We start from the raw sequence: 13,295 nt of genomic DNA on the forward strand, positions 1-13,295 counted from the left end.
AGAGATGAGTGAAATAATAACTTCAAACAATGAGTGAAACAACTTTTTGAAATACCTTTGATCAGATAAGATTTGGGTATATTTCATTAGATCAGCTTCACCTCAGTAAAATATATCACACTTAATTCCTAAAATATCGCATTCCTTGAACATCCTCTCTTCCCCAGCACTGGGGATTATACCAATGGTGCTCTACCACTGAGCTATATTCCCAGGCCTTTATTTATTTATAATTTTGAGACAGGATCTCATTAAATTTAAGAAGCTATTCTTAAATTTATGTACCACTGCACCCTATAAGACATTTTCTTTAAAAACTCTTAAAAGGGCTCTTGGATCACATGTTCAGAATGACTATTTGTTGTTTGTCCTTGTTCCTAATAGTAGTACTGTGATGTTCAGAATGAAACAGATCTGAGTTAAGAGCTTCACCCCATAATAGCTGTGTGACTTTGAACATATTTGATCCACCCTAGGACTTAATTTCCTCATCTGAAAATGGAACTTATAATACTTGTAAGAATTAAATGTAATACTGTAATTAAATGTGAAATACTGGCAATGGTGAGCAGTCAGTAAATAGTAGTTTTCTATTTTTTTTCTTTTTTGACATGAGCCAAATTACAGGAGAATTAGAATACAAAATGGCACCTTACCTGATGATAAAAATTGTATAATTTTCATTATTATCATTATTGTACCTATTTTGTATAAGGGGTGAAAAATAAAAAGAAATACTGTACAAGACATGGTTCCTACAGTCCAGATGCTTAGTCTATTGACTAGGTAAGACTTATCAGTAAAAGGATAAATAAGGGTACAGTTCATGCACACTAAGTGCCAGGCAAATGATGCAGTCGGTGCTTTCAAAATTCACAGCACATAGGCAAGGGAAGAGAAGGGAAAGTGGAAGTACTGGGATTTGAAATGGAGCAAATTATATTCCATGTATGTATGATTAATATGTCAAAATGAATCCCTAATAAAAATGAAATGCACTAATAAAATCATTTTTAAAAAAGAAATGCACTAATAAAATCATTTTTTGAAAGAATTGTAAATAAACCAATTAAGAAAGGAGTTATAGCCAAGCCCACTGGCACAAGCCTGTAATCATGGTGACTGAAGAGGCTGAGCCAGAGGATTGGGAGTTCATGGCCAGCCTGGGCAATTTAGTGAGAACCCATCTCAAAATAAAATTGAAAGAAGGGAATGGAGTGGCGAGGAACAGTGCTGGGGACTGTAGCTCAGAGACTGCTCCTGGGTTCCATTCCTAATATCACAGAAAAGAATGAAAAAAGGATTTATGGAAGTAGGATTTGCTCTAGGTCACTGACCTTCATTTCTGACCCTCTTAAATGTCTTGATTTATCTAAACAATGGTAAAGGATACTTGTATGGTTTAAAAAAGAGGCTAGGGAGACCTGGTGGCAGATATTAATAGCCATATGTAGCCATATATTGAAAAGAAAGTTTTCAAATAATGACAGTTATTAATCACTTGTAAGGCAAATCAGAAAGATTTTTTTTTCTTTAGAAAATTACCATTGGAAATGGGCATAGTTTTTAATCTGATATCTACTGGGTACATAGTATAGTAACCAGAGTTTGCAGACTTTACATAGCTTATTTAGGCAGGCTGCCAATTTTGCAAATCTGTTGTTATTGAATCAGTATCCATGGCTGAGAGAACAAATGTAAAATCCCCTCAGGCAACATGAGAACAGAAATCATTAAACTCTTATCTGTTAGTGGCTTTATGGTTAAAATACACACATATATTCAATTAATCCAAAGCAAAATCTCATTCTCTGCTTCCTCCAGGTGCTTAGCTCTAGATATTATTACATCAGCATCATGTAGTAGTCAAAGTGTTTCCCATGGCACAGAAGGCTTGTAATATTTATAGTAGAATGAGCTATAAGGGGAAAGGTGTGCTGATTGCTGTTTTTCCTTGTTCTTACTGGCTTGGTTATCAGTTTAATGACCTGGTTTAGCTTTCTATGTAGGCAATCTGCTTTTTATATATGAAAGTCATCGTAGTGGATATGGCAGTCCTTTACATAAATAGTATGCCTATAATTGTATAAGTTAATAAAGTTTTAAGAACTATATATACATGCCATGTTACACTAAACCCAGATGATACTTTAATATGATATTAAGTTAAAAAAAGTTACTGCAGCTACTAAAAATTTAGTGTTTTTGCCTTAATAACTCTCCTACACTCAGAGAAATGGCAGAATGAGACTAGTGATTCTAACCAAATGAATTTAAACCCGGTGTAATTTTTTTTTTCAAAGTTAGAGAAAAACTGAGGACTATAAACTCACTGGTTATCTGTAATTTAAAGAGGAAAGACCATCATTTTAATCATACCTTGTATTGCTTACTTCTTTGAAAGTACTTGCATTTATCTGGAGGGAACCCACTTTAGTTCTGGCCATTAGTATGTTGGAGCTTATGCACCCCTCTGGCTCTCAGTCTCAGTTATGATAGTCCACTGTAACCACACTATCAGTATTTTCTCTCATTTTATTGCCATTTTATATGCTTGTGAGAATTTTTAGAAAATGATCATTATGAGAAATTTATGCTTTTTAATAAAAATCTTATCTCAATGATAACAGCCAAATTATATGATGTCCATGTATTAATATGTAACAAGGAATCCCACCATTATGTACAATTATGTACCAATAAAAAATATGGAAAAAAAAATATAGAAAAAATAAAGACTAGTTTCTTTGTCAATTAAAATAAAAAATAAAAATATCGAGTGTCATGCTTTTCTTTATGGCAGTCTTACAAATTAGTTTGGGAGAAATTTCCAAGTGGAGAATCCTTTTGACTTGTGGGAAGGGTACTAGCAATTAAACCCAGGGGTACTTTATTACTGAGCCCCACCCCCAGCCCTTTTTATTTTTAATTTTTAAATTTTGAGACAGGGCCTTGCTAAGTTGCTGAGGTCCTCACGAAATTGGTGAGGCTGGCCTCTTAACTTCCCATCCTCCTGCCTCAGCCTCCCAAATTACTGGGGTTATATGTATGCACCTCTGTGCCCATCAAGAACCTTCTTGACTTTTTAAAAGCCTACCCTTATACATAGTAAAGTTGTTAATACTTCAGTTCTCTACCACACCTACTCATCTTAAAAGTGATTTTTGTCCTGCCCAGTGTGGTGGCACAGTCCTGTAATCCTAGCAGTTTGGGAGACTGAGGAGGATCCTGAGTTCAAAGCCAGCCTCAGCAATTTAGCAAGGCCTTAAGCAACCTAGTGAGATCTTGTCTCAAAAAATAAAAAGGACTGAGGATGTTGCTCAGTAGTTAAGCATGACTGAGTTTAAAAAAAGAAAAAAAGATTTTGTCCTGGATGAGGAAGTTTGTTTTTTATTTTTGCTTTTTTAAATCAAATTGGTCTAATCCACATAGCAAAATGTGCTTTTTTGGGGGGTTTGGGGTTTTTGCTGTTGTTGTTTGTTTGGGGTACTAGAACTTTAACCCAGGAATGATTTGCTACTGAGCTGCATTCCAAGCCCTTTTTAAATGTTGTTGTGTTTTTTTTGTGGTGCTGGGGATTGAACCCAGGGCCTTATGCTTGTGAGGCAAGCACTCTACCAACTGAGCTATATCCCCAGCCTGTCTTAATGTTTTATTTTGAGACAGGATCTCACCAAGTTGCTTAGGTGTTCTCTAGGTTGCTGAGACTGGCTTTGAACTTGAAATTCTCCTGCCTCAGCCTCCCAAATTGCTGTTACTGCAGGCAGGCACCACTGCACCCGGCAGCTATTTTTAAATATTTGTTGGCAAGCATGTTTAATATAGAAAAACCAGAAAATACCAAGTTGTGTTTCTCCTCCCCTCCACGAGCATTACTCTTATTCTTATCTCCCAAAATATTTACTGTTAACACTATCAAAGTTTTTTTCTTATGTATGTGTATGCTTTTTAAAATGGGATTGTCAGGACTGGGGCTGTAGCTCAGTGGTAGAGAGCTTGCCTAGCATATGTGAGACCCTGGGTTTGATCCTCAGCATCACAGTAAATAAATAAATAAAATGGGATTGCCCTGTGTCTACTGCTTTGTAACCTCTTTTTTTTTTTTTTTTCCACTTTAGCATATTGGAAATATCCTGCTATTGTCCTGAAATGTATTTCTTTCATATCCTTTTTACTGGTCACTTGTTTTCCACTGAACTATTTCACATTTTGTCCTACTGAACATTTTGATTGTGTCCAGTTTTTTGCAGTTATAAACAAAGACTCAGTGAATGTCCTTGTGCCTAAATCATTGCATGTGTCCCTAAAAAAAAAATTATATATATATATGTACACACACACACACACACACACACACACACATTTCCTAAAGCTCAATACTGGGATTACTAGACCAAAGGATTTACATATTTTAGAGGTTTTTGATACAGATTATTAGTCTGCTTATCAGTTGTGTACTGTACTCCACCAGCAATTTTAGTAATTAATTTGTATAATATTCCTGAAGTAATAAAAAGTAAAATCAAGTTAATTTTCTCTTCAGTTGATTCTTGTTATTGCCATTTGAGACCCTCTTTAATACTTAAGCACGGATGAAAAATGCTTTGATTTGTAATCTGAGTAGAACTAAAGATGAAATAATAGTGCATTGATAGTTAAGATGAATAAGCTAATTATCCCAATGTGCTTTGAGCATATATATACTGTTTATGAATTTAGGTTTGCTGCTCATATTTTCATTTTATCCTAAAATCACCACCACTTCAGGTATAGAGAATTCTAGAGCCAACAAGCTTGCTTAAGTTAGGGTCCTACAGCAAATTAACTCAGACCTTAAACATTTCTTTATTTTCTTTTTAGGGAGTGTTAAGCATCATTGAGATTTTCCATAGTACTCTCTGGTTAATGATAACTGAAATTTTAAAAGATGATCAAAGCTGGGCCAGGTGGTACATGCCCATCATCCCAGCAATTCCTGATCCTGAGGCATGAGGATTGCAAGGCCTGCCTCAACAATTTAGCAAGACCCTAAGCAACTTAGTGAGACCCTGTCTGATAATTTAAAAAGGACTGGAGGTGTGGCTCAGTGGTAAAGCACCCCTGGATTCAGTCTCCTGTGCCACAATAAAATAAATACATAAATGAAAGATGATCAAATGCATTAGTTTGTTAATACTAGAGACTAATAAAGTTGGAATTGCCTTATCCTATTTAAAATGAACCTATTTCACAAAAATTGAGATTAACTTTTTAGGGAATATGCCATTTAAATTCTAAAATTTTCCATCTATGAATCTATGTGAGTTTTAGAATACAGAATAAAGGAAAAGAGTGTTTTTAAGAGACTCTTGATTTGAATGTCACCAACCTATCTAGTCAGTATCCATGGAGGTCTGTAGCAAATATACAGGAAAAAGAGGGGGAAAGAAAACAACAGAAACAGCAAGGCAGGATGGAGAAAGGAGGCCATAGTGTGTACTGGCTTCGGTATTGTTGGTTGCATGACTTTCTCTGAAAGCAGCCAGCTTTCTTAATGAAGGTATGCGTTTAAATCACAGGGAGAGTGCTTTAGAGTGAAGTTTCACTTTTTGTAGTGGCAGCAGTCCTGGACGTGTTGCTGGAATGGAGGATGAGTTTACCATCTTCTCTTCAGACCTTATCTCTGCCTTCAGCTCATCTCTTTTACTTAGCAAGCCTTTGTTCATTGGAGAGTGGACCTCTGCCTTCAGCCTTTCCAACTGCTGTCAGAAACCAAAGGTGACAGATAAGGAGTCCAAAGGTCAAAGTGGATAATGTGGGGGTCAATCTGGCTTTAAGGGTTGAAAAACATCTCTGACCTGCAGAAATCCAAACCTGAATTGAAGCCTGGGAAAAACTTAGTTTATCAACTTCAGCCTTTCAGCTCCAAAGAAAAGCTACTAGCTGTTTCTGCAATCAGCAGGAACAAAAAAGAAAATGTCTAGAAAGGGTGTGATTTAATTAAATCAGGTCATATTGGCAATTTCATATTTCAGAGAGATGGTTTTTGTGGGAACATTGCTTTGCTTACTATGAGATCATATGTATCAAATCAAAAACCAACAGTCAACCACAGTCTCAAGAATCTTTTGTTGAGTTTCAGAATAGAAAGTCAATTGAATGAGATTCAGATATTTCATTTACTAATGTCTCTTTTTGGTCTATTAGAATATGATGGAGGAAAAAAATAGGAAAGGGAAATAGCATTTGTATTTCTTATTAGGGCTAACGCATTTTAATTAAATCAGCTTTTACTAAGTATTTTGCTAACTTCAAAATTAAAGTACTACAAATATGTGATCCTCAGCTTGATTAAAAATCATCTTTTTAGTACCAGTCGTTTAAGTTAGCAGTTGTTCTTGCACACAGTCCCTGAAACCATACATCATTTTCCTGGTCCTCAAGTCTAGTGAAAAGATAAGTCAGCAGGACAGCTACATAATAATATTCATGGTCTTGTTAAAGTATCATTAAGAATTTCAGGACTGGGGATATAGCTCGGTTGGCAAGCACAAGACCCTGAGTTCAAATTCCCAGCACTACAAAAAATAAAAATAATAATAAAAAAGAATTTCAAGCATTAAATCAAGTGTGGGACCCTTCCACGCACCAGACCCTGTGTGACTATACAGATCACAAGCCCATGAAACTGGTTCTCACTTTGAAGTGTGCAATTAAATAGAATTGGTCAGAGCTCTGCTACCTACTAACCTTTTTGGGGGGTGGGTTGGGGCAGAGTTACTGGGGATTTAACCCAGGGTACTTTACCACTGAACCATATCCCCAGCCATTTTTATTTTTTATTTTCACACAGGGTCTCACTAAATTGCTGAAGACCTTGCTAAATTGAAGACCTTGCTGTCATTGAACTTGTGATCCTCTTGTCTTAGCCTCCCAAATTGCTGGGACTACAGGTGTAGGCCTCTGTGCCCAGCTCACCTGTGTCTTTCTAAATCTCTGTTTTCTCTATTCTTATCTTCCTATAAAACTTTTCCTGTTCTATTCTCTTTCTAAATGGTTTGGAGAACCTGCAGCCAGATTTGGGAATATGTATACTTAACTTCTGAAATAATGTTTCCTTGTATTTAGCTGGTGGAACAATTAAAATATTAGGATATTGTTTTTAGGAGAGGTAATTAATTGATTTCACTAGAAATATATATGCCTCATTCAGTTTTAAAAATTCCCGTTTGATTCAAACAGTTATATATTTGAGGCAAGATTTCAATATAATTTTAAATGAATGAGATTGAAGTTCAAAGAGATTAATTGACTTGTTCAGGGTTATTTAATTAATGAATGAAATGGCAATGACTGAAATCCAGGTCTTCTTTTTTTTTTTTCTTATTGTAAACAAATGGGATACATGTTGTTTCTCTGTTTGTACATGGCATAAAGGCATACCATTTGTGTAATCATAAATTTACATAGGGTAATGCTGTTTGATTCATTTTGTTATTTTTTTCCCTTCCCCCCCACCCTTCCCACCCCTCTTTTCCCTCTATACAGTCCTTCCTTCCTCCATTCTTGCCCCCCTCCCTAACCCTAACTCTAACCCTAACACTAACCCCTCCCACCCCCCATTATGTGTCATCATCCACTTATTAGCAATATCATTCGTCCTTTGGTTTTTTGAGATTGGCTTATCTCACTTAGCATGATATTCTCCAATTTCATCCATTTGCCTGCAAATGCCATAATTTTATCATTCTTTATGGCTGAGTAATATTCCATTGTATATATATACCACAGTTTCTTTATCCATTCATCAATTGAAGGACATCTAGGTTGGTTCCACAATCTGGCTATTGTGAACTGAGCAGCTATGAACATTGATGTGGCTGTATCTCTGTAATATGCTGCTTTTAAGTCCTTTGGGTATAGGCCAAGGAGTGGGATAGCTGGGTCAAATGGTGTTTCCATTCCAAGTTTTCTAAGGAATCTCCACACTGCTTTCCACAGTGGCTGCACTAATTTGCAGCCCCACCAGCAATGTATGAGTGTACCTTTCTCCCTACATCCTCGCCAACACCTGTTGTTGCTTGTATTCTTGATAATCGCCATTCTAATTGGGGTGAGATGGAATCTTAGGGTGGTTTTGATTTGCATTTCTCTTATTACTAGAGATGTTGAACATTTTTCCATATGTTTGTTGATTGCTTGTAGATCTTCTTATGTGAAGCGTTTATTCATTTCCTTAGCCCATTTGTCGATTGGATCAGGTCTTCTAACTTTATATCACATTTTTGTCCTCTGCTTTATTTGCCTTTAGTCAGTATTATATCTCTACTTAGCAAATGATTATTCTTTTATTGATCCCCTACAATGTACTAGGCACTAGAAATGCATCAATGAACACACAAAAAAACAAGTCAGCTCTCAGAACTTACATTACAGAGTGTAAATAAATTGTTATAACTCATCTGATGATATAGCTCTAAAGAAGAAATAAAACAGGAGAAAATGGTTGAAAGTAAACTGAGAGAGGATGCTATTTTAGAGAAAATGGTCAGAAAACAAATGTTATTTCAGTTACAAACTGAAGTCTACACATTTGGTGTAAATACACAGATCAATTTTTAGGTATAACAAATAATATGAGGACATATTTGTGGACATAATAGCAATAGGTGAGGATTGTTAATCATTAGTAAACATCATTGTGGTAACCATATTACACTTTGCATTTAATCTACTTTTCCGGGTAGCATAGATTATAAAATCAGCAAAGCTGTGAACCTAGTCATTACTTTTTATGCAGAATCACTTATTACATAAAGCAGTGCTTAATATATTGGTGATCTTATATTTCTTTTTTAAAAAATATTTTTAGTTGTAGATAAACACAATACCTTTATTTATTTATTTTAATCCCCAGCCCATATTTCTCTTACCGCTAGAAAATAAGTATTAAAATTAAAAGGCGTCGGTTTTTTTTTTTTTTTTTTGCTTTTGTTTTTTGGCAGGTGTGGGACTGCTGGGCATGGAAACCAGGGCCTCCCACACACTAGGCAAGTGCTATACTATTGAACTACATCCCCAGCCTTCAGGGTAGATGTTAACATTTCTGGATCTTCCAGTAGGTTTGGGAAATGTAAAACTTCATTTGTTGGTCAGATTAAATTTTAATGAATTTCAAAATCTTATAATTTTTTTAATTGTACTGACTGTTGTCTAGTACTGTAGGGCTTCATAAATGAATTTTCACTTAATGCTTAGAAATGTTTATATAAAAATTATAGATGGATTTTTGAAAGTGGGGAAGAAAGGCAGCATGAAAGACAGATAATCTTCATAGAATTTGTCTGTTGTGTACTTTAAAATGGTAGAGTCCAAAGTATTAATAGAAAAACCTTAGAAACTCCCAACCCTTATCTATTTGTGTGTATTTCCTCTGGTTTCAAAATTAAATCCAAGCGTAAATCATTCAGTGTTTCCCTTTTGTTAAAGCTAAGCTTCTATCTGCTAAAAATTGATGAGACGCACTAATGGGAAGCTGCTAATTCCCAGCAGTCTGTAGTTTCTTTGGGCAATTACCAGGTTCCTTTAGTTCATAATTTTAGGAAATAGGAAGTTAATGAATACACTAAAATAATATGCACAAGTAGTGTATATATAATTAGTACACTAATTTTTCTGGAGAAAAAGACCATAGTTTTCTTCCAATTCTCAAGACTCTGATGATATCCCCTACAACAACCAACTACCATCTCCTCAAAGAGCCTGACACAGGACTGTTTCAGGCATTTGAATTAGAAATCAACAGAATTTTTTTGTAAGCTTTTTGAAATTACAGTGAGATCCATTTATCTTTTTTTGTCTTCTTTCAGTACTGGGGATTGAACCTAGGACCTAGCACATGCTAGGTGACTGCTACATCCCCAGTCCTTCATTTATCCATTTTTAAGCAATCATTCATGATTTCCCCATGCTGAAATAATCTGAACTAATGTTTTCTCTCTACTGTAAAGAATTGGGCATATTTTTGAATACTTTTTCCCTCTCAATATTATTCTCAGAGGGGCTATTCCTATAATAATATTGGCTTAAAAGAAACTTGGAATATTTCAGTAAAGCCTAAAAGTTCATGTTTCTCAGCAGATAGTCGCAACTTGACTAGAATGTTGCCTTCTTTCTTTTTTTTTTTTTCCATGAACTTCTGATCTGAAAAAATGCACAGCAGATTCCATAAGCCGCTTCATGACACTAGTAAAATTTTAGGAAAACATTCAACATCTGCTTATCTTTCCTGCAGTGGAAATGTTCATAATTGCAATGTGCAGTTTCCTTTGAATAAGATAAGCAGATTTCTGTTTGTTTTACTTATGTTTCAGAAGTGTGTTTACTGCATTCTTTAAATGTACTTAAATTTTTTTTCTCCTGACAGTTTGGAGGTTCCAAAAACATGTGATTATTATTGGATTTTTCTTAACTTTCTCTTTAGGATACCTATATTTTTCAAGATACTTTCTTCAGTCTCATCTCTTAATTTTAGATTTAGGGGCCACACAGGAAATATGTTCTTCCATACAGGTTTACCCCTATAACTGCATCACTACCATGACCTTGATTCATTTTGAAACAATATTTTTTATAAAACCCAAGTTCCAGGCTGGGGAGATAGCTCAGCTAGTAGAGTGCTTGCCTTGCAAGCACAAGGCCCTGAGTTTGATCCCCAGTACCGCAAAAAAAAACCCACAATTTCCACAAAGGACTTTTTTTTTTTTTTTCTCCTTTTTTTAAGGGGATGGAGTAAATGTATAAGTCATCTTTGTCCTTATTCTGTTTTTTGTCTGGATGCTAGATCCAGAAAGCTCTTAGCTAGAAGACTGCTAGAGGACTTTCCCCCAGTCAGCCCTAGGTGATTCCCAGGTTGAAAATCTGTTTGTTCCAGTTCCCAGAAAACTAAACTGCTGAATATTTTACCCTGTCGACCTGGGAAGCTCTTTTGTCTCTAGCTAAGATGTGGCAGGCCATCCTGGCAAGTGAGTTACCCGAAACCTTTCACTGCTTTGCTTTGGGTATGACTGTGCCTCAATCGTGTGTGGTAGAGATTACCTTGCCCATATTAGAGATTATACATCTATTCAAGATAAAATTGGGGCTGGGGTTGTAACTCAGTGGTAGAGCACTTGCCTAGCACACATGAGGCACTGGGTTTGATCTTCAGTACCACATAAAAATAAATAAAGGCATTGTGTCCATCTACAACTAATTTTTTTTTTAAACATGAAATAAAATTGAGCATTGGTTGTTCTCTTGGTTGCCAAGAAATGCATCACTACATTTTTTTGTGTGTATCCCCTCATTTGACATAATAATACCACTATTGTAAGCCTAAGTCTAGAACTGAGTCTCCTATGTTTAATAGGACATGCATACCTAAATATCTAAATATAGCAAGGTGTGTACTTGGCTAATAGGAGAAACTGTAGAATGACCTCCCTCGTCTTTATTACTAGTGTTATAATTATATTTGAGTAAATAGGAACACTGCTTTAGTTCTACTCATAAGCTGAAATTTCTTTCCATCTGTTTAGTTTCCTTACATAAAAAGTGTTCTACACTAGAACAACAACAACAAAAAAAAGGTTAAATAAAAAGCCTACTTACAAAAGAAACTAGGAGTGGGGTCTGGGGTTGTGACTCAGTGGTAGAGCACTTGCCTTGCACATGTGAGGCACTGGGTTCAATCCTCAGCACCACATAAAAATGAATAAATAAAGGTATAGTATCCATCTACAACTAAAAATTTAAAAATACATATTTAAAGAAGAAGCCAGGATTTAATTTTCTATGAAAATATGATCAGAGGGTGGTTTCTTTTTTCTATTTCTTTGACCAAAAGTTAACATTTAATTAGAACATAAAAAGTAAAGCCTAAGCTTCACATACTTTATGTATTTTAGAATAATGACTTGCTACTTTTTTAGAAAGCCTTCCACAAAGGATATTTTATCCCCAAATATGTGAGACACAGGATAGATATCACCAATCCTGTTCAATAGGTGAAGAAACTCAGGTACAGGGAGGTAAAACGACTTTTCTAGCAAGCTAAGTGAATCACTAATACAACCAGTGCAGGTAATTCCAGTATACCCCAGCAGGCAGCCTGTTATGAGAATTTCTTTCATAGACTTAAAAGTGAGTTTCTTTTCATTTCTGTGTAAGAAATTCTCCCTTCCTGTCCCTTTCCATTTTTAACTGACCAACTCTCAGGTAGGGAAGGGACAGGATTCCCCCCCACCACCCCCCAGTACTGGTGATCAAACCCACACCTTGCACATACTAGCAAATGCTCTACCACTGAGCTAAGCATCCAACCAATCGGGATTCCATTTGCCAAAAAACTTTCTTGTGGAAGCACTGGATCCAGTGAATGAATTAACCACTTGGTTAATAGTACTTGGTGTACCCTACACAGTTTGAACAATCATATTTGCAGAGTAACCAGCCCATTATGTCATACTCCTTAAAGACTTTCTTTAGGAGTTGCCTCTGTTATGGAAACTACTTGGTACTTCTGCTTGTTTAATACTGTAGGAATATGGTGATCTCATCTTGCACTAATGGAGCACTTTTAGGGTTCTCAGTGATAATCTCCTAAAATCAAACTTCCAAGAGTTTTTATAATGTTACATGAAGAAATTGAGATGTGTTTTATACAATTCATTAGTGACAGAGCAAGAACTCCAGGTCACCTTTCAGTCCTGTGCTTTTTCTTTCTACATTTACATGTTGCCCTAAAACAGGTGAAATTCTAACCTTGTCTTAGAAAAACTGTCTAAAGTAGTAAAACTGATTTAAAGGTACTCAGCCATAGGTAAAGTGTGATTAGAAAGCCCTGATTAGTTGACTTCTGATCAAGTGTGTACCTACTGTTTACTGTCTCCACCAAGTCAGTGACAATGTAATCTGAGAACTAGAAGTGGAAAGATTTGATTTGGGGATATTCTGAACTTCCAGTGTTGATCCCCTTTTCAAATGACTGGTTTCTGAATGTAACATCCACCTTATCTTATTTTTCATTATATTTCACTTAGCATCTTAATGGTACAATTTCATTTATAGAAGAGAATTAGCAACCAAAGTTAGTCACCCATTATATTCTGTTGGTTACATATAAACTGAATCAAATCTCATTTCCCGAATTACTCTACCAGTCCTTTCTGTGGATCTAGCTTGTGGTTCATCTTTAATTCAGGTTCTCTTAAGTCTCCAGCAGCCAGGTTTTACACAAACTTGATTTTAGAGATAGGGAAATTATGTTCCTGAAA

At 35.7% G+C, this 13,295-nt stretch overlaps 1 protein-coding gene across 7 annotated transcripts in view; it reads left to right on the plus strand.

Moving 5' to 3' along the window:
- Positions 1 to 13,295, plus strand: part of Ssh2 (slingshot protein phosphatase 2) — a 244,715-nt gene that overhangs the window by 133,904 nt on the left and 97,516 nt on the right. The window contains exon 1 of one of the 7 annotated variants that reach the window (XM_047543374.1): positions 5,121 to 5,757. The exons of the other annotated variants lie outside the window; for them this stretch is intronic. Coding sequence (XP_047399330.1) covers positions 5,630 to 5,757 — 128 coding nt within the window. The 5' untranslated portion in view covers positions 5,121 to 5,629. Of the gene's footprint in view, positions 1 to 5,120; positions 5,758 to 13,295 lie in introns of those variants that run through there. 7 annotated transcript variants of the gene reach the window in all.

Source organism: Sciurus carolinensis, chromosome 3 (genome assembly GCF_902686445.1).
Source record: "Sciurus carolinensis chromosome 3, mSciCar1.2, whole genome shotgun sequence".
NCBI classification, from domain to species: Eukaryota; Metazoa; Chordata; class Mammalia; order Rodentia; family Sciuridae; genus Sciurus; species Sciurus carolinensis.